We start from the raw sequence: 19,445 nt of genomic DNA, 5'->3' as shown, positions 1-19,445 counted from the left end.
CCGCCAACTCAGTGTAGGAGGTATCTGCACCACAGTTTCCTCGACAGAAGGGCACATCGTGATTGGCCCAGCAGTAATCTTGGGCGGACTCCTGCCAACAGCCGCTTCTGCCTATGACGTCGTCAACACGGGTGACAATTCCTGGCGGAGTTGTATCTGCTAACCTCTAAATCGAGTGGGCAGGCTGCCAAGCAGGCTGGTGGTAAAACTGTCAAGTTACGGCGGGACCAGGTCAGCCAAGATCTAAATCAGGCCCTTAGAGACTGAGGTAAAGGGTGAAAGTGAAGGGTCGTTTGAGAGTAATGGAGGACTGCGCAGATGACACATGCTTTAATAAGAAAGCAATTCATCTTTTCTCAACAAAATGTGGAGCAGTTACAACAAAGTTCTATGGAGAGATTGATTGCTTTATTTCAGGCTTTGGGAGTTGGCAAAATTGACTGTTTGGAAAATCTCTTTTGAAGAATGCGTGGCCTATCTAATACATTGCGAAATGTATTTCATACAAGCTTCTTTTACAGTTCCTTTACAAGATTTGACCGCAAGGATGTATTTATGTTTATTTGCATCAAAATATATATTCCTCCAATTTCGTTCATGTTTTTTGCACTCCACATTTACTATCTGAGATGATTTACACTTATTGCTAGATGATCAAAAATAGACCAACGTATAAGAGTTCACTGATTCACTTGAAACACCTGGTCTTCGAAGTATAGTTCAAGGTCCTATTCATATAACTGGCCACCTTCTTGAATCTGTTGTTACTAATTAGAACTTGCTGTAACATCTTCTCTACCATTTCCTGCACTGACTATTATGCTCAACCTGTATTGCTGCTAACTTTGTATGTTATTAACATCACCTATGGTAAGAAAAAGAATAATAATCATTATTTGTTCCTAAGTGCTGTTATGTATGAGTGTGTGAATGTGTGTTTTGGGGAAGGACAAGGGGGTTTTTCTTTATAAAGAACGATGTCTGACATTATGTTTTGCTAATATTTTTGTGAATAATTGTATATTTTTTCAAATTGAAATAAGTATAACAATCAATTGTTTAGAAGTAAATATTTGTGTGTATTGTTACGATTCTTTTTCCGACCACAGATCATGTTGATGGAATGCAAGGTTAGTAGTAATACAGGTTAAGCTGGAGTTATCCGTCCAATTTGACACAGTGGCATATTTAAAAATAGAGTACCACATATAAACAAACTCCTTCTGTTGCCTGATATGTGGAGGGACATAACTGAGGATTAAAATGCATTGCAAAAAACATTAACTATTTATAGATTGGCATATTTCTGTTTTGCGACACACTTTTACATATTCACTTATTGCTTTATAAAACCTCTAATGGCATGCAGATATGTTTTAAATCCAATATAGACAAATATGTTTTAATGTTCTTTAGGTGTGCAACAGTAACAAAAACTGTCACTGTGACAGAGGCTGGGCATTTCCGAATTGTGACAGAAGTGGCTATGGTGGAAGCGTAGACAGCGGACCGACCTACAATGGCAAGTACCATATGCTTAAAAAAACAAGTGTGGAACATGACTTGCATGACAACAGTATACTAAGATAAATGAAACACCACACATGCCATTCACTTCGCATCATACTCCATTCCTTGAATCAAGGGTCATTGCTGAATTTATTGTGCTCAGGAAGGTGCCTCTTCTCCAGGGCATAATCAACACATCTATAGAATATCCAAAATGAACCCTTTTGACAGTACTGCACATCCCAAGTGGCTGCACTCAAACATGAAAAATCTAAGACAGACAATCAAACATTTTTACGAGTATGTGTAATGTTATAGTCAAACCTAACAGCCACCAGTCGGGGTTCCATCTCACAAGATGAAAGGAGCTTATCAGAAATATTAGAGAATAGTTTCATCTCCCTAAGTGATAACCACAAAGCGGATACTTTACCCAAGCTATTTGGCCTTATATGATCTGGTCAGTAATCTTTGGTACTATCCCAGAATGAAATCAATAATTTTTCAACACTCAGAAGCAGCACATCTAACTAGAGTCGTCAAAATCCTGCATGAAAAGTGCCCTGTGGTACAACACAGTTATTTTTGCTCTCAGCCGTGCTTTGCCACATTTATGCATTGTACAGGTGATAAACCTTCATCATCTGACATTCCAGTAGATCATACAGCAAGCCAAGATATGCCAATGCCTAGACCAAACCTGAGGGCCAGTACATGATCACAAAATGTTGGTGTCACGTATGTCAGTGGTTTGTGTAAAATTAGCTCTGTCTGGATCCAGAGTTAGAGGTCTGGTTCGTATTGGTCTTAACAACAATATTTTACACTTCACCAGCCTCAAAACATTGAGGACAGCCCCAGTGTAAAAGCACTGGACCTAATGTGTGATTCAGAGCTAAACCTATCTTCCAAAATAACAGTGGTCATTGCTATCTTTTTTCCTGTTCGAAAAGGTCATGATGCTAATGGGAGTAAAACTTAAACATTCCCCATCTTCTAGATTATTGCAAAATAGTTTACATGGGCCTCCCAAATGATTTACTAGCAGACTGTCAAGATATCACACTGCATCATAGCATGGAGAAGTGCATGACGCGTAGGGTTAAAAGCTTTTCTTTTGCTAGTAATACAGTATATAATAAAGTTAAATGTGCTTTATACTATGTGCAGAGCCTTCTGTGACAGGGGCTCAGGTTGACTCAACACTACACATACGTGAATACACTAATCTTGAAGACACCATGACAATTCATCCGCGAAAGTTAAGGGTACAGAAATGCAGTGATTGGTCCTCCAGCTGCAGTATCTGAAGCTCCTATTTTACTTGAGAAGCATAGCTATATTGCTTGGTCTTAAGAAGCTCCCGAAACGTGATTGGATTAAATATTTAATAACTATTAATAGGAATTAGAGGTCAAATTGAAACCTGGTGGTAGAACCCAGCCTTCTCCTAACTGAACTCAAGATCCCCAAAAAATGGCCTACAAATTCTGCATCCACCTTACATTGTATCCTTTTCTTATTTTAGCTATGAAGCAAAGTCTATCTCAGGTATACCATGTATGTCACCTACCTGTGTTTGTTTTTGGGTTTGTATCAAAGTGCAAATGAAACAAGTTATAAATGGATGCAGAGACACTGATGCCTCTCCACCTCTACCAGGTATCTCTATATCTGTATATTAGTATAAAATCTGCCCGCAAGCACCTTCATGCAGTGCCTATGGCAAATGAGATAAACTGCTACCCCTGAAATATTACGTGAAGTGCATGGGAATCCCTGCTTCCCTGGAGTCAAGGGTAGGAATGGGCAAGAAGAGCCATTAAAATGTTAGGTGGTGTCTCTATTCTTTAAGGTCCTAATTTCAAGTTGTGTAGTACTGATGGCACAGTACAATCGTGTGTGATTTTACTGATACCTTGCTGTAGATCTGTCTTTGTACAATGCAATTATACTTCAAGCCTCGTAGAATGGGGAAATGCAGTGTGGGGCCAATGTTTTCAAAGGTAAAACCACACTGAGTGGTTTAATACATACATTTACTCGCTTTGGGCAGGTCCTGAATGAATGCAGGGGGTCTCTGGGTAGGGTGAGGATAAGGGAGGGGTGTGGGAAGTAGGGGAGGAAGGTAAAGGTGTTTCCTGACATGTGGGAACGATCCTTGTCAGAAAAATAACAGAGGAGGAGGTGTGGATGTCACTGCTGCTGCAGCCAAAGTCTCATTTGGTTTAACTATATGGAACTACCACATTTTAAAATAGTGTCTGGTTCTCCCATACCCCGAACTAACGGGTGTAAAAAAAACTACCCACTTGCAATCAGGCATAGTAGAATTCCTGTGGGTAATTCTGCTCCATCTGACTCTTGATGAAGGCCCAAGAAGTGACATGTCCGAGTAATTGAGCAGAAGAGTATGCCAATGTATTCAAGTGTGCTCAGATGGAAGCAGACTGTGTTGTAGAACAAAACAAGTAGCTTTTGAGCCTACAGTGATCAGGCAAGACAGTTTGGTGACTAAACACCAATTTCAGACACTAGACTAGTGTTACCAGGTGACTCATAGTGTCAAATTTCAGTTTAGTTAAACTATGGAGTTGGGAATCTGAGAGTCAGTAGACCAGTAATCTGAAGACAGGTAAGTGGTCCTCCCTAATAAGATTGAAAAAGCAAATGCGAGCATGGAGGACTATAGCAGCTCGGTAAATTGTGGTGCCCTTTTGAGTTCTGGTAGGCACAGCTTGGAGGGCAAATGATGATTTAGGTAAACAGATAAGACTTCATTCAATACAGAGTTAGGAAAATCTGCGTTGCAATACAGCAAACAAGACGTCAAACGTATAGCATCTGTAGCATATAAATAATGTGGCAATGTATTCATAGTCTGACAATCACTTTATGAGATTGTTGTCCAAACGTGAGTAGTAGTCTGTTAATTATTCTATGGGTTTCCATTATGCTGTGTATTTTTTGCTGTCAAGGTGTAGGTTTCTCTGCAAAGATAGTCTGGTTGTGGCTGTACCCGACTATAATTGCTACGGCTACCCCCACACTTACCAGCACAAAAAAGCCTGAATCATGAGAGCTTATTTATTATGAATGATACCATTCTCTATCCCAGTAAACTCTTTCCCAGAGGTGAATAACAGTTTTGCAGCATCACTCTTCTCTAGATTCACATGCTGTGCATTATTCTGCCACTTTGTGTTTGGAGCCGGAATTATCAATATTTCTTTGTTTTGGGCTTCGAGTGTCCCACCATTTGGTGCCGAATCCAGGCACTCCTGATATCATACACCTACCCTGTAAGCTTCCAAGCATGGTCATAATCGTCAGAATCTTTTTTCCGCTGTTAGGTCTGGAAGCATTGCTAAAGGCTCTCCAATCAACAAAAATTAGAAAATTGCTTGAAAGTTCCCAGAGGAAGAAGCAGAGGTGCCAGAGAAGAGTACTGAAACCAGGTACAGATTTAAGATTTATCGAGACTACACGTCAAGGGAGGACCCGAGAATATCTGGACAGGGGGCCCCATGTCCCATGTGACATATAGAACACACTCATCCAATTCTGACCGAATTGCTGTCATAAATGTGCACAAAAGAATAACCACAAGGTGTGGAATCTTTGCCTTCGACTAGACCATAGAAGTGACAACTGTGAGGCCTGCACAGACTTCAAGCCGATGACCTTAAAGGCAAGAGACAAATAGAGACAAGCACCCTTTGCCATGAAGGGGCAGAAAGAGACTCCGTCACTGAGAAACCTGGGGTTGTCAATCAATTAGAAAGATAACCTTTCCAAAGGAGAGGTCTCGGACGCCGAAGCGAGGGTCATCGTTGTCGAGAAAGAATAGTTAAAACACAAAGAGAAACATTTACAGGTAACGTCAAAAAAACAGTGGAAGCAAGTCGCGAAACAACAGGCTCAAAGTCACACAGAGCTGGCTCGGCATCGAAGATCTTGCTGACCAAAGGCAAGCAGAGGCCAAAAGAACCCCTTGGGTCCCACAGCATGGACACCGCAGGTGGTCGAACAACCAAGAAAACAATGTCGAAAGACAGTGAAGGTGGAGAGAGGCCAAAAAGGGATTGAGTGATACCTCAACACCATAAGCCTTGGCACTGAAGAGTAAATCCGTTCCTAGTATCAATCCCGCAGAACACGCAGTCAAAATCAAGTGCAAGAAGAGGCATCTTAAAATTCAAAATGGCCGGAATACTGCAATACTCTACTAGAATTTAGAATTCCACAGAAAACTTCGATGGAAAAACTGGAGCCCCCGGTGACCCCAGAACCACGGGAAGTGGAGGAAGAATATGAAATCTTCGAAGAGTACGATCCTGAATCCCAGGGCATTTCCCCAGAGACAGAGGGGTCGGAATACACTGCGACTCCATGGTAGGACCTAAAAACTGATTCCCCCAGAGGAGGGAATAGACACATATCCGTCGAGGCCTACTCCTCTGGTCGACATTGCAATGTGTAATCAGTTAATAAAAAGGGCAGCAGATAAATATGGGGTGCAGTTGTAAGAAACAACATCACAATCATGTTTCCTTGTAGAGACATTGTTGCCTTCCCAAAGTAGGAACCAATACCTACACATGCTTCCGAATATACTGGATATGGAAAGAGAGGCCTTTAAGGAATTTGCAACATTCCAGTCAGTAACACCAAGGGCTGAGAAGAAATATAAACACTCCTCAAAAGACCCACCACATATTCAAGGAACTGTACAAGCATACTCCATTATTGCTGCCACAGCCAGAAAGAGGGTAAATGTCCCAACAGCATCCGGACCACTTCCGGATAAAGGAAGTAAGACGATGGACATAGTGGGGAGAAAGTTTGAAAAGGGAACAGCAACACAATGATACATAGCCAATTCAATGTTTGCTCAACAGGTAAACATATCAGCCCTGGGACGAAATGGCAGAGCTGATGAAACATCTACCTGAAAAATACCAAAGAGGAGCAGCATCCCTAATGGAAGAGGGAAAAAATATAGCCAACACCTGCTTAAAATCCACTCTAGGTGCGGCAGACACAGCAAGCAGGCAGAAGATGGCGGGAACCACCCTCAGACGACATGGCTGGCTAACGGTGTCTGGCTTCAAAACCATGACACTGCCAAATCAATTGGAGCCCTGCAATTCAGGGAAACATAAGGTTAGGATCCACACCTTCAAGGAGGCTCTGTAGGTAGAGGGAGTTATCAAAGTGCAACGTTGCACCAAAGGTTTCAGGGTACTAGCCAAACGCAAATACCAATGCAACAATTGCAGTACCAAAAACCACTGCGTCAATCCTTTCGGGGATCAGCAAGAAGAAGTACGCAGCCACAAAGAAGGGCAGCAACACTAACCAGCAAGGGATTTGAGACAACAGAAACCCTCGCACACAAAACCCCCGTGGGGGGGAATGATAAAGTACTATTTCCAGAAGTGAAAGAAGGTGACCTCAGACAAATAGATACTCAACATCATACAATTTGAATATTGCATAGAACTGATCAAGCAACCACCAGTAAAAGGACCAAAGAAAATGGTCCACACAAAGGAGGAAAAAATCTGACTACTACAAGAAGTAAAATAATTTCTACAAAAGAAAACAGTAGAAAGAGTGCCCAAAAACAAGATCAAACAGGGAAACTACTCAACATATTTCCTAATACTAAAGCGGATGGATCTCTACGTCCTATACTAAACCTCCATTTCTTAAACAAGTTCATAAAAACACAAAAATTCAAAATGACAACACTGCAGGATGTCATACCACAGCTACAACAAGGAGACTATATGACACCAATCGATCTAAAGGATGCATATCTACACATCCAAATGAATCACAAGCACAAAAAATGCTTGCGATTTGTGGTGAACGGAACGCCCTATCATGCAGAGTGTTTATAAAGTGCCAAGAGCAGTGGTGGTGGATCTGAAAAGGCGAGGGATACATGTATATCCTTACCTAGACAACTAGTTGGTGAAAGCAAACTCCCTACACAAGTGCAAAGACCACATAAACACAGTAATGTCAAACCTTCACAAACTGAGGTTTTAAATAAACAGAGAAAAAAATAATCTCCCAACCCAGAACAAGAGAAGCTGTTCCTAGGAGCGGCAATCAACCTAACAGAGACGAAAGTATACCCTTGTGAGAAAAGGATAATATCATTGCTCCAACAAACTCATCAATTTCAGACAGGTCAGTCTCTGGCAGTGAGGACTGTGAGGAATTGCTACAAAAAATGGCCTCCATCAGATCTCTCATACCATATGTAAGGCTACATATGAGACCAATTCAGGAATTGTTACAAACTCAATGGTCACAAGCCACTGGGAGTTGGGAAGATCTATTGGTTGTCACGTAGAGAGTACAAGAGAAGATGGCGTGGTGGAATAGAGCAAATATAGCAACTGGAAGACAGTTCATACATCCAACTCACACAGTAACCATTACCACGTACGTCTTGCATATGAGTTGGGGAGCTCTAATGGGGGGACTCAAAATCAGATGTATATGGAAAGTACAGGAAGCAGTACAACACATAAATGTACTGGAGCTAAAAACAATGTTCCTAGCCTTAAAAGCCTTTCAGGAACTGCTGTGTAGAAAATCAATGCTAATCCAAAAAGACAACAAAACAGCAATGTTCTATCTCAACAAACAGGGAGGTACAAAATCCTTTTTACTGTCAAAATTAGCACAAAGGATCTTGGGGTGGGGGGGCATCTAGAGACAAATAAATATAACAACAGTACATCTACCAGAGACATGTAGAAGCAGACAAACTGAGCAGATAAGCAACCACCTCACACGAGTGGGAACTGGATCAAACCGTACTCAAACAGATATGCAGGCAACGGGGAACTCCAGAAATAGACATGCTTGCAACACCAGAGAACGCAAAATGCCGATACTTTGCAGCCAGTCACCCACACCACCACTCCCTGGGGAATGCTCTATCGATAGACTGGTTGGGAAAGTTTGCTTACGCTTTTCTCCCAATCGCACTGTTATCCTTAGGGATCAACAAATGCAAACAGTCAGAAATGAAGCTAATACTTATTGCCCCACAGTGGGTGAGACAAACCTGGTGCTCAGACCTGATAGAGATAGCTCAGAACAACATGCAGAAACTACCAGGGTTACAGGTCCTACTGTCCATGCAAGGGGGAAAGTTCTACACCTAGAGCCTGGGGATATAGAGTTTGGATATTCAGGTCTTCCAGAGAAGACAAAAGCAATCCTCACAGACGCAAGAAGACCAACAACAGGAAATTCTACTCGGCTAAATAGGAGAGATACCCAAGATGGTGCCACAAACTTGGCTTCTTACAAGACAGTTCAAAGGATGTTACAGTCCTACGAAACCTTACACACCTACTAGACAGCAGACTATCATATGTGTCATTAAAGGTACATTTGGCAGCAATAGTGGCCTACCCAAGGGTTCATGGGTAGGAGTTTCTTCAAAGCCCCTGTAATCAAAAGATTACTTGAGGGAGCAAAATGAATAGCCCCACCAAGAAGAGTGCCAAAACCAACATGGAACTTGAATTTAGTGCTAATTCAACTAATGAGGAAACACTTTGAACCACATCAGAAAAATTGGTCACACTAAAGACTGCTTTCCTCATTGCAATGACATCTCTTCGAAGAGTAAGTGAGTTGCAAGTGCTCACAATCCAAGAAACATAAATGCAATTACACAAAAACAGGATAGTCATGAGGACAGACCCACACTTCCTGCCAAAAGTAATCTCATATTTTCACATAAACCAAATAATCAAAATATCAGTTTCTTCCAGGAGTCAAAGACTCAAGCTGAAAGAGCACTACATACACTGACCCCAGAGGAGTGCTAGCGTACAATTTGGAGAAGACAAAATCAGGTACAATAGGAAAACAACTCTGTATCTTTTGCAGACAATACCTAGGGGAAACCAGTTACAAAGAATACCATCACAAGGTGATTTACACAAATAATCCAAATGTATCACACAGCTGGCATACAACTACAAATGAAATCTCACAAAGCACTATTCCATATGCATGCAAATGCACAAAGAAGGGCAAGTGGGACAGAGAGTATTAAAATATTGGGTTGAAGATTAGCTAAAGCTTATCTTAAACCCAACCTCCACAAGGATAAAAAAACGCTACAAAATCAATGCACAGCATGTGAATCCAGAAAAGATTCACGCAGCAAAACTAAATGGTTTCTTACCTGTAGTAGTTTTGCAACTTGAAGAATGTTCTGGATTCACATGCAACCCACCCACCTCCCCAGGAGATAAAGGAGCAGAAGTGAACGAAGAGCCTAAAAAAAAAAAGACAAATCTGAAGATGGTGACCACGTGTTGAAGCTTACGAGAAGGGCGATTGACATCAGTAGAGGCTGGATTAGGCACCAAATGGTGGGACAGTCAAACCTCCCCCCTCTCTCCCCCCCCCCCCCCAAAAATACACAATTGGTGAAAGACTACTACGGGGGGAATTCAGGACCCAACCTCTAGATGGCAGAATAATGCACACATGTGAATCCAGAAAATTCTTCAAGGTGTAAAACTACTCCAGCTGGTAAGAAACCATTTTCACCTTGCAGGGAGCCACACATGTTATGTGGGGCAGGGTTGTGAGACCTGAAGCTCTGAATGTTAGAGCTCCTCAGAGGGGACCATGATGCCATGAACCTGAACTCTCATGTAAGTGGCATCAGCATTAGTTAGTCTTTGGCACAATCTCTCCATACGATGCTGCGTCGCAGGATACTAAGATGTTTTTCTTCATTCTGGCTTTGATTTTGTTTCCAGTTTTAGTAAAACAATTGTGCCATGCTTTAAAAAACACAAATGTAAGTAAACTTTAAAAGCTTTTTTACTATTTGTCTTTCTCCCTTCAGACAAGGACACATCATTGCGAGATGGGCTTTTGGTATTCTTCCTCCTCATTGTTCCTCTTATTCTACTTGGACTATTTGTATTTTTTAAGAGAAATGAATTAAAGAGAAGATTTTGCGGAAAGAAGAGATCACAATCCTATGGGTAAATATGATTTTTACACAAACAGAGATTTATTTCTGTTGATTCGTAAGACTACTAAATTAACTGACACAAAAGGAACTGAATTTCAGGTCACCTTTTACTCTTAAGAAACTTGTAATGTGCACTATTTCGGTTCATAGAGAGGCCATATAGGTCTAATGGCACTCACAAAGTATTGATTAATTACTCAAAGCAAACCCAGATCAGAATATTTGAAAATCATGTACACAGCCTTTGAATTACTATGGGTTCAATGATCTTGTACTTCACTTGAGGCAATTGGAACGCATGTGTTATTTAGTTCATGTACAACTACTGCTGTAAAGTGAAAGGTATAACAATTCAATTTACAACACACTCTTCTGAATTGGAAAAATTGTGATCAGTTACGAATGTTAACTGAGTGCCACAGTGCTTGCAAACAAAAACAAACCTTTCACATCAGCATTTACACAGAGTTGTATATTGCGGTTCTTAGAAAATATGAAATTTGAACTAGGTAGCTGGCCAGCAGCATGGAAGTAAACTGATTGATTCAACTTGAAGTCTGCTGTACATTCCAAAAATATGGGGCAAAAAATCAAATGTCTTAATATTGTGCAGAGCCAGGTAAACATGGCAACCATCTTGACTGTGAGAATGAAGTAAGCGGACTGGAGAGATGATTTCTCAAGGTAGTGAAGCATTTGGTGGAGGGAGGCTATGGTTTAGTGTGAGGAGGATAGGGCAGTGGAACTTATGGCAAGGACGAGGCTAGGTAATGCAAGGAGGATTGTTTTATAGTTGCCGTAGTCAGGAGCAGGAGGAGGGGAAATTCAGCACTCAGGATACAGTGGGAACCCAGGAGGAGGCCTCTAATCCTCTAATCAACAGAATCACTCAAAGCATGCTGTTTTCCCCGCGAGCACAGGACACTGCATTCAGGAGCAGAAGTAGTGGGACTTCAGCCCCCAGGATACAGTGGGAGCACACGTGGAGGGCTCTAATTCACTGAATCGTTCAAAGCACGCTGTGTTCCCCACATGTGCGGGGTGCGCCCGACCCAGGACTGGGCTCATCTTCGCCCAAAGGAGGCTGGGCTGGGCCACCCCACTGTTTTATAAATTGGGAAACGTAAAGCCTCTGTGATTCCCTGGAAATCTGTACCAGGCAATACCATGGATGGCGTTCTGCAGCGGGCAGTGAGTATGATTAGTAAGGGGACTGAGTTGGCAGAACAACGTCTGTCCCTCTCATCGCCCCTTGACCTGCAGAGGCAATTATTGTTGATGTGAGCTCTGAACGAATACGTCAGAGGCCAGGCCAGACGTGTCGCATATTTCAACCAGTGCTGTTAATGTCTCAGTTGGGGAGACTACTGGGGACTCTGAGGGGGCATAGTCTCAATCCCAAGTTTACCCCGATGGTGCTAAAACAAGGGGACAAGCAGGAAAAAGGAAGAGAGCTAATCGAAGGGCCAAATCAAAGAGACGGTGCCCTGGTCCAGCGACTCTATTGCACTGCATGGACCCTCATAAAATGGGGAAGGATGGGGATGGAGTTACTGAGGCTAGGGAGGTCTTTTGCAATTGAGTCTTGGTATCTTTGATGGGCAAATTGAATCCAGTTATAGACCGTTTAGAGAAAGAACTGTCCAAACTGAACTTCACCCTTGCGGTGCAACCACCTGTTGAGACGTCTCCTGTTCTTTTTTTTTTTTGTTTATTATTTTTTATTGCCTTTTTCATTTTTTTAAGTACAGCATGATTGACATAGCTTAGTACAATCTGTATACAACACATATGCTCAAGAGAATTGAAAACAAAACAGTACAACATTGTAAAGCAATGCGGGACACCTATGCATGGGTGACAGGAGGAGAAATCAATAGTGGCAACAATTGAGGAGGCAAGCAGTATGTCTTTCTTGAGGTTATTCACATTGAATTAAAAGTCCAAAGGACTATATATGGTGCCAACAGGAAGTTGTGGTGCCTCCTGTTGATCCCCAAGGGCCCCCCTCATCATTTAACACCCTGCCAGCTCCAGCAGAGCTACAACGTTGTCTAAAGTGTCATCAAACCAAGTAAAGAGAGGCAGGAGTAAGTTTGTTGATGAGGAAATCATGTCCCAAAGAAGACTGGAAGGGAGAGAAAAAGCTCTGGAGTCAGCTAAGGGGCCTTCTGAATCTCTGGGCTATAACCTGGGTAATCCTTTCCCTCAGTTTCCACCTGAGTGTACGTCATATGTCCTAGTGCTCTGAGATGTCCTGGTTTTAGCATGCACATGTGTGAAGATTATTGTGCCCTGAAAAATAAAGTATTACATTGGCTAAGGGAAAATCTAGGTGGCCCATTGACTTTTCACAGGAGATCTTAAAGATCAGAAGAACTCCCTGGATTAGGCTCAGCAAAAAGGAAGTTCCTGGTGATTTTATCATCATCAACTTTAAGTCACCTAATTTGGTCAAATCATTAATGAAGCATTTTAACACCAAGTGAAGAAGTTCAGGCCAGTATTTCTGTAGGCCTGAGGCGCTTTTATCCAGATTTGTGCAAGGAAGTACTCTTTACCCCAGGGCTGGTAGCCCAATTTTTAACATTGAAGTTCAAAATCCTTTGGAAGTACTCATCTCTCTGGAGGGCCTGAACTGACTTTACCCCAATTTTGAGGTGGCCACTAAGCCCGGATCGAAACTTGATACAAGGCGATCTGTGTTCTATGAGCCCTAGGGGCAAGTGGGGCTGTAGTGTAGTTTCTATTTTCCTTATAGGCTCTGCACGTTGGAATAATATACACTATAGTTGTGGCAAAGGACTGAGGTCAGTATGCCTCTATTGAGTACATCAAACTTAATTACCTTGTGTGCCAGCTAACTCAGAGGCCACTAGAAACTCCTTGAAAACACAAGAAGGGAGTAGTTTCTGGCAACCGCATAAACATGACAACTTTGTTTCCCTTAGAATGGGAATATGACTCAGAATCATGGAAACAACAGATAACCGTTGCACTCAGTCAATCGTGCATGCTTAGTTTCTTCAGAGTTAAACAGAAATAGATAGATTGGCATTTCAATAAAAAGGATTTATTGAACAGTCTTGTTTCTCGTGCAAGAGATATGAGCTGTTAGAATCGCAAGACAGTATGCGAGATAAGATACGTACAGCGTAAGCAGGAAGAAGAAATAACACTGCGATAGCATTGTCTTTTAACTGTGACATATATTCATATACACATACATAAATAACATAGGCTAAAAAGTGGATACTCGTCTGATGCTTCTAAATAGTTCTACCCCAGTGTACCTAACCTAAGTGTAGTACAAGGTAAGAAGTAGGTGCTGTATTCTATAGTATGGTAAGCTATAGTTTTGCATATGCCAAGAGTCCATCTAGGTTCTAGTCAGCTCCATACCTTAGAATGGGAGAGGTGGGAATCAATTTCTGGGTCTCAAACTCTTAACACCTCGCGAAGGGAGTCAGAACACTGGAAGCTGGATTCTCTGCGAGCAGGGATGACAGCGTCTGGTCAGTGCGTCAGGCAGGTACTCAAATTCCTTCCGAACTTGCAGTGGCGAGCCGTATCGAGCTGTGCATCCGAGCCGTGGTTTGCCATGGTAGGGGAAGGTATATTTATACCTGGAAAGTGCTTAGGAATGTTAGCATTGACCTAAAGTCGGGGAGAGGAAGACGTCATAAATGAACCCCTAAGGAATAGTAGTTCATGCATAATAGATGAGTTCTTGGAGAAATCAATAATCCTAGCTAGGGAAAGTCCCAAAGGCTTAAGGGTCTGGTTTCTAAGAACTCGCTGTGACATTGGGATGGACGGATGTAGGTGACCATGCCTTTATTTGGTTAGCATGGCTAATGCCTAAATAAGGACTGGGATTCTCGGCCTAAATATGGGCAATGCGAATTGTGCTTATATAAGGACATGAGTTAAGAAAACCTATATCTGGACATCTAAATCGAAACACAACACCCACTCCACTAACAAATGATCGATAGTACTAAATGCTAAACATTAAAATGCTAAACATAGAAAATTGAGTACCACATGTTGCTAAAAACATTTGTAAAAGCATACTAAAAAAACTGTTGCTGGACATGAAACGCAAAGGTGCTGTACATTTTAAGCAATGTTTCATTCTAAGCATATATTTACAGAGGAAGCTAAATGAATGAACAGAAATATATACACATACGATGAAATGGTTCACAATTACACAAGAAAAGATCAAAGCCATTTCATGTCATGTTAAATAAATGAAATTGTTGTGAATAAAAGGTGATAATGTGTCCCTGGAAGTGTTCAAAGAAGTCTGTTCTCTATGAATAGTTCAACTTTAAGCATATTACTTTGCCATAAAAAAAAATTAAAATTTAGAAAAAAAAATTAATTGTATGAAAAAAAGTTCCAAGGTTTGTCGGTGTTTTGAAAAATGAAGGCCAAATTCATAGCTTTCCCGGTACACTGTGAGCCGAATCAAAAGTCAGTGTAAGGGGCTGGTGAAAACATGAAATCCTCTATTCCTGTAGACAAAAGATCGTCTACCGATGTTGGTGATAGTTGGAATACCTCCTTTAGAAGATTAACTGCACATAGATGTGAAGCATCGCCAGTAGCAATGTTCCTGTCCGATGTTACCTGTGTGCCTGTTGATCCATCTCGTACCTCAGCAGTAGCATGTTGCGTCTGTGAGATCTCAACGAATGCTGTCATCAGGATTGGTAGCCTCTGGGGACAACACAGAGGATGGGCCGTTATCGGGTCCAGCAGTGTATCGATATCCATTGGCATGACTGATGGGAGTGTTAGACAGATGTCTTGCACGCATTCTTCACCTCAAAGCAGGCAGCGTAGAACAGGTAAGATGTAATCTTGCCAGATTGGTCTGAATGACAGAAACCATGTTGTTTTTAATTCTTGTAGACAAGGTAAGCCCAAAAGTTGTACTATGTGCTCACAACACTTCCTTTCCAGGAGAGCTTTCTCCAAGGTTCTGGGAGTGACGCTGGTGGATTGGCTTGCCATAGCGTAGTAGTAGGAATAAAAACAGGATTCCTGCAACGAGTGCTAGAATTTGCGGCGGACCACCAAAAACCTAGTGCACGAAGTTTGGAATTATTCCGAGGACTGCTTGAAAAGGTTTTAACAGTCATGAACATATGGTCTTAAATACATGCACAATACCACTCGTATCAGACATGTTTAAGATACGTCCCAACATTTCTGTGAAATGTGTAGGGCAGTTTGTACGTAATAGAGCCTGTATCTCAGCCGAAGTCCTTGCAATTTGTAGATCATAGGTTTCTTTGACCGAAGTCAAAGGCATAGTTTGTTGTAAAAGAATGGCTTTCATTCTGCTTAAAGTATTAATTCATATAGAAGAGGTGTTCAGTGAAGGCAATAAAGGCGACTCCCTGACTGTGTCTATTTGGGGGAACAAAACTTGCATACAGCAAGTGACCCTGGAGCCAACCGTTACCAGATATGGGATGCCTGCAACATGCCACAACAGCTCTGATCATTCAACATGAGGTAACTCCCATTTGAAAGTTGGCCAAACGTTGGATTAATCACAGCAGCTGGTGAACCTTGCAGGTGGCAGGATAAATTTGCAGTAGAACCGCTACAGGCCCCGTGTAACTAATATCCCGACATATGAGTGAACCGTTCAGTGCATTTTCACAGTGTGTACTGCTAAGAAACACTTCATGCCTACCACTCCAACATCTGTGTGTGTAAGGTAAATCCCAGGATGTCTTGATGTATTCTTTACCCAACCTTTCATATTTGCCTGCTTGCATTTGTTTGAGGCAATACTGAAAATGGAAAGTTGTAAAAGGCAGAGGTATTTTGCCATGAATGATCCATTCTGTAGCTGGTTTTTCTGCTACCGTAAATGGCAATTTTTCCAGTTTTTCAATGCTCAGCACTGTATACTTTGCTCCTCTTTGTGCCAGTTCGATCTGTTTATCCGTGAGATTGTATTCTGAAAACAGAGACGACGTGTTGATGAAACGCCAAGGCACATAGCCTGCACGCAAGTTTTGTAGCGTCCAGCCTAATAACAGAATAGAACGTAATTGAGACTGGCCTTGTTACAGCAGGACCAAATCTTGTTCCACAATGTCTAAAGCAGAGGAAACAATGTTGCCCAGTGAATATATCCTGGATGACAGTCGTTAACCCATTGTCTACCACAGCGAGAGATTTCTCTAAATGAATACGATCAATTTCTCTTATTCTTTCTGCGCCGTCTGCTTGGGTAACCTTCTACATTTCATTATAAGCAGCATAAATACCGGCATATATGAAACGTTTTTGACGCGGTTTTCTTGGACCTCGCAAGAAATCCCTAAGGTCTGCGTCTTCTTTAAGTAAAGATAAGTGTTGTTTCACATCCTCTAGTGTAGATTTCTGTAGCCAATCAAGGCATTATGTTCCTACACTGTATGTTGGTACTACCTCTGGATGCTGTCTTTGAACATAACGTGGGTCTGGCCTAATGATCGTAAAACCCTGTATTCTGTTCAGGAATCTTTCTTGACAGATGTTTGTGTCTGTGGGCCAGAACAACTATTTTTCCCATTCAGGATCTGCTCTGTTGTTTTGTTAAATAGTATGTACCTCGTCCTCCCCCTGTGTAGTGCTATTACTTGCAGGTGTAGGTTTGGACGGTGTGTTCATGTCTTTGATCTTGGCTAACCAAAGGCAAGACGTTTGTTGGACAGAGTCATTCAAAACATTATTTGCTGTGGGATGATGCAGGCTCTAAACAAAGCTTCTATCTCCTGCACTTGCCAGTCTTTTGTACCCCAGACAGATTGTGTTTCAATTGTGTCTTTCCAAAGGTCGAAACTCTGTCTAGACAGTTGGGCAATAAAGGCTGCAGAATAAATCTGTTTTGTATTAGTTAACATATTTTTCGTTTCTGTTTTGTTCATATTTTTAAAGTAAAACGTTTCCGGATTGGATGTATTGTACCCTGAAAAATATGGAAACTTCATTGAAAATGTTTTTGAGCTACCCCTTGGTGGTGTAAGACAATGTTCCCATTGGTTATACATAAATACATTACTAGATGTTGCAGATCTATGCAAGAAATGTTGACCATAGTGGTTGTAACAATAAAGCTGTTCATAGTCTGTTGAACCCTCTAAGTATTCATGGTTAGAGAATGCAGCAGACCTTCCTAGATCAGACATCCTGTTATTAACAGTCTCAAAGTCCCAATCATCAGAATAGGTACTGGAGGTAATAAAGTCACTTAATGAAATTTTAAATAAGTGTGGAATCTTCAAAAGTTCCGACGGGCCGAATATATCATAATCCGTTTGTCCCAAACTATACCATCTTGTATAGGAACGGCTGTGATGTTCACTGCTGACAAGTCTCTTTATTCAGGATGGGATGATTTATGTGGTTTCAAAAGTAAGTTCACATTTTTACTTACTGTTTCCAAGTGAATATATCTTCCATTTATCAGCATGCTCAGAGTCATTACTAAAGCTAGCCAAAGCAGAAAGAAAAGTATTCCAGAAATAATCCATAGTTCAATCCATGGTGAAACCAGATAAGTCTTTTTCAGGAGATGACAAAAGTCTTGTGCTCGTAGCCATCTCTCCGGACTTGGCTGTCCAGGCAATAGTGCTTGGCAAACCTTAGAATGAGAGAGGTGGGAATCTCTTTCCGGGTCTCAAACTCTTAACACCTCGGGAAGGGAGTCAGAACACTGGAAGCTGGATTCTCTGCGAGCAGGGATGACAGCGTCTGGTCAGTGCGTCAGGCAGGTACTCGAACTCCTTCCGAACTTGCCGTATCGAGCTGTGCAGCCGAGCCGTGGTTTGCCATAGTAAGGGAAGGTATATTTATACCTGGAAAGTGCTTAGGAATGTTAGCATTGACCTAAAATCGGGCAGAGGAAGACCTCATGAATGAACCCCTGAGGAATAGTAGTTCATGCATAATAGATGAGTTCTTGGAGAAATCAATAATCCTAGCTAGGGAAAGTCCCAAAGGCTTAAGGGTCTGGTTTCTAAGAACTTGTTGGGATGGACGGATGTAGGTGACCATGCCTGTATTTGGAAAGCATGGCTAATGCCTAAATAAGGACTGGGATTGTTTGCCTAAATAAGGGCAATGCGAATTGTGCCTATGTAAGGACATGATTTAGGAAAACCTATATACGGACATCTAATCGAAACACAACAGGGCCTTTGCAGAATGGCCCTTCTATGGTTTTAGAGGAACCCATGTCAAACCTTAGGAGTTCTGGCGTAAATGGGTGAGGATTAAGGTTTCAATCATGGATAATTGCTGGACTCCACAATAAGTTAACAAACCCTGATTGCCCTATTGCAAGAAACTTAGCTCTCAGATGATTTTAATGCAAATGGTTATTCTTCTTTTTGTAGTGCAGCTGTTCCAGACAACTCAGGACAAGCCGGGAGGGGGGGGGGGGGGGGGGGGGTAGTTATCTTGTTTTCTGTTAAATTAACAGGTCTCTCGACTAAAATAATCAGTTTCACTCTTCACTTTCAGATTACACTAATGCAGTTCCATATTCATATGATGTAATTTTGATTAACCTGTATAATAACCTATTCAATTCACGAGTGACAACTGCAATTGAAGGCTTGGAGAATGATTTAGAAACCTTTATGGATACTTATAACAGGGAGACATGAATAGTTTGGGCAAGCGATTTTAACATAAGGTTGTGTGGAAATAGTGAACCATCCCCCCGTGGAGTTAAGGATAAGTATGGGGGGAATTCTTTGCACTTCAAACACACATCATTCTGGGAGACTTTGATTGACAATTGGCTTTTGCCAAAGAATACAGGATTGACGGGTCTACCCTACTTCCTACTTATAATTGGGGCCACTAATGGAAGCTAGGT

General features: G+C 41.7%; 1 protein-coding gene across 1 annotated transcript in view; it reads left to right on the top strand.

Moving 5' to 3' along the window:
- The window catches only part of ADAM9 (ADAM metallopeptidase domain 9), a 764,238-nt gene that overhangs the window by 652,043 nt on the left and 92,750 nt on the right, over positions 1 to 19,445 (top strand). Inside the window, exons 18-19 of the mRNA XM_085634568.1 lie at positions 1,417 to 1,522; positions 10,415 to 10,556. Of these exons, the coding sequence (XP_085490694.1) occupies positions 1,417 to 1,522; positions 10,415 to 10,556 (248 nt within the window). The remainder of the gene's footprint in view (positions 1 to 1,416; positions 1,523 to 10,414; positions 10,557 to 19,445) is intronic.

Source organism: Triturus cristatus, chromosome 11 (assembly GCF_964204655.1).
Source record: "Triturus cristatus chromosome 11, aTriCri1.1, whole genome shotgun sequence".
Classification (NCBI taxonomy): domain Eukaryota; kingdom Metazoa; phylum Chordata; class Amphibia; order Caudata; family Salamandridae; genus Triturus; species Triturus cristatus.
This window is presented reverse-complemented; position numbering and strand designations above follow the sequence as displayed.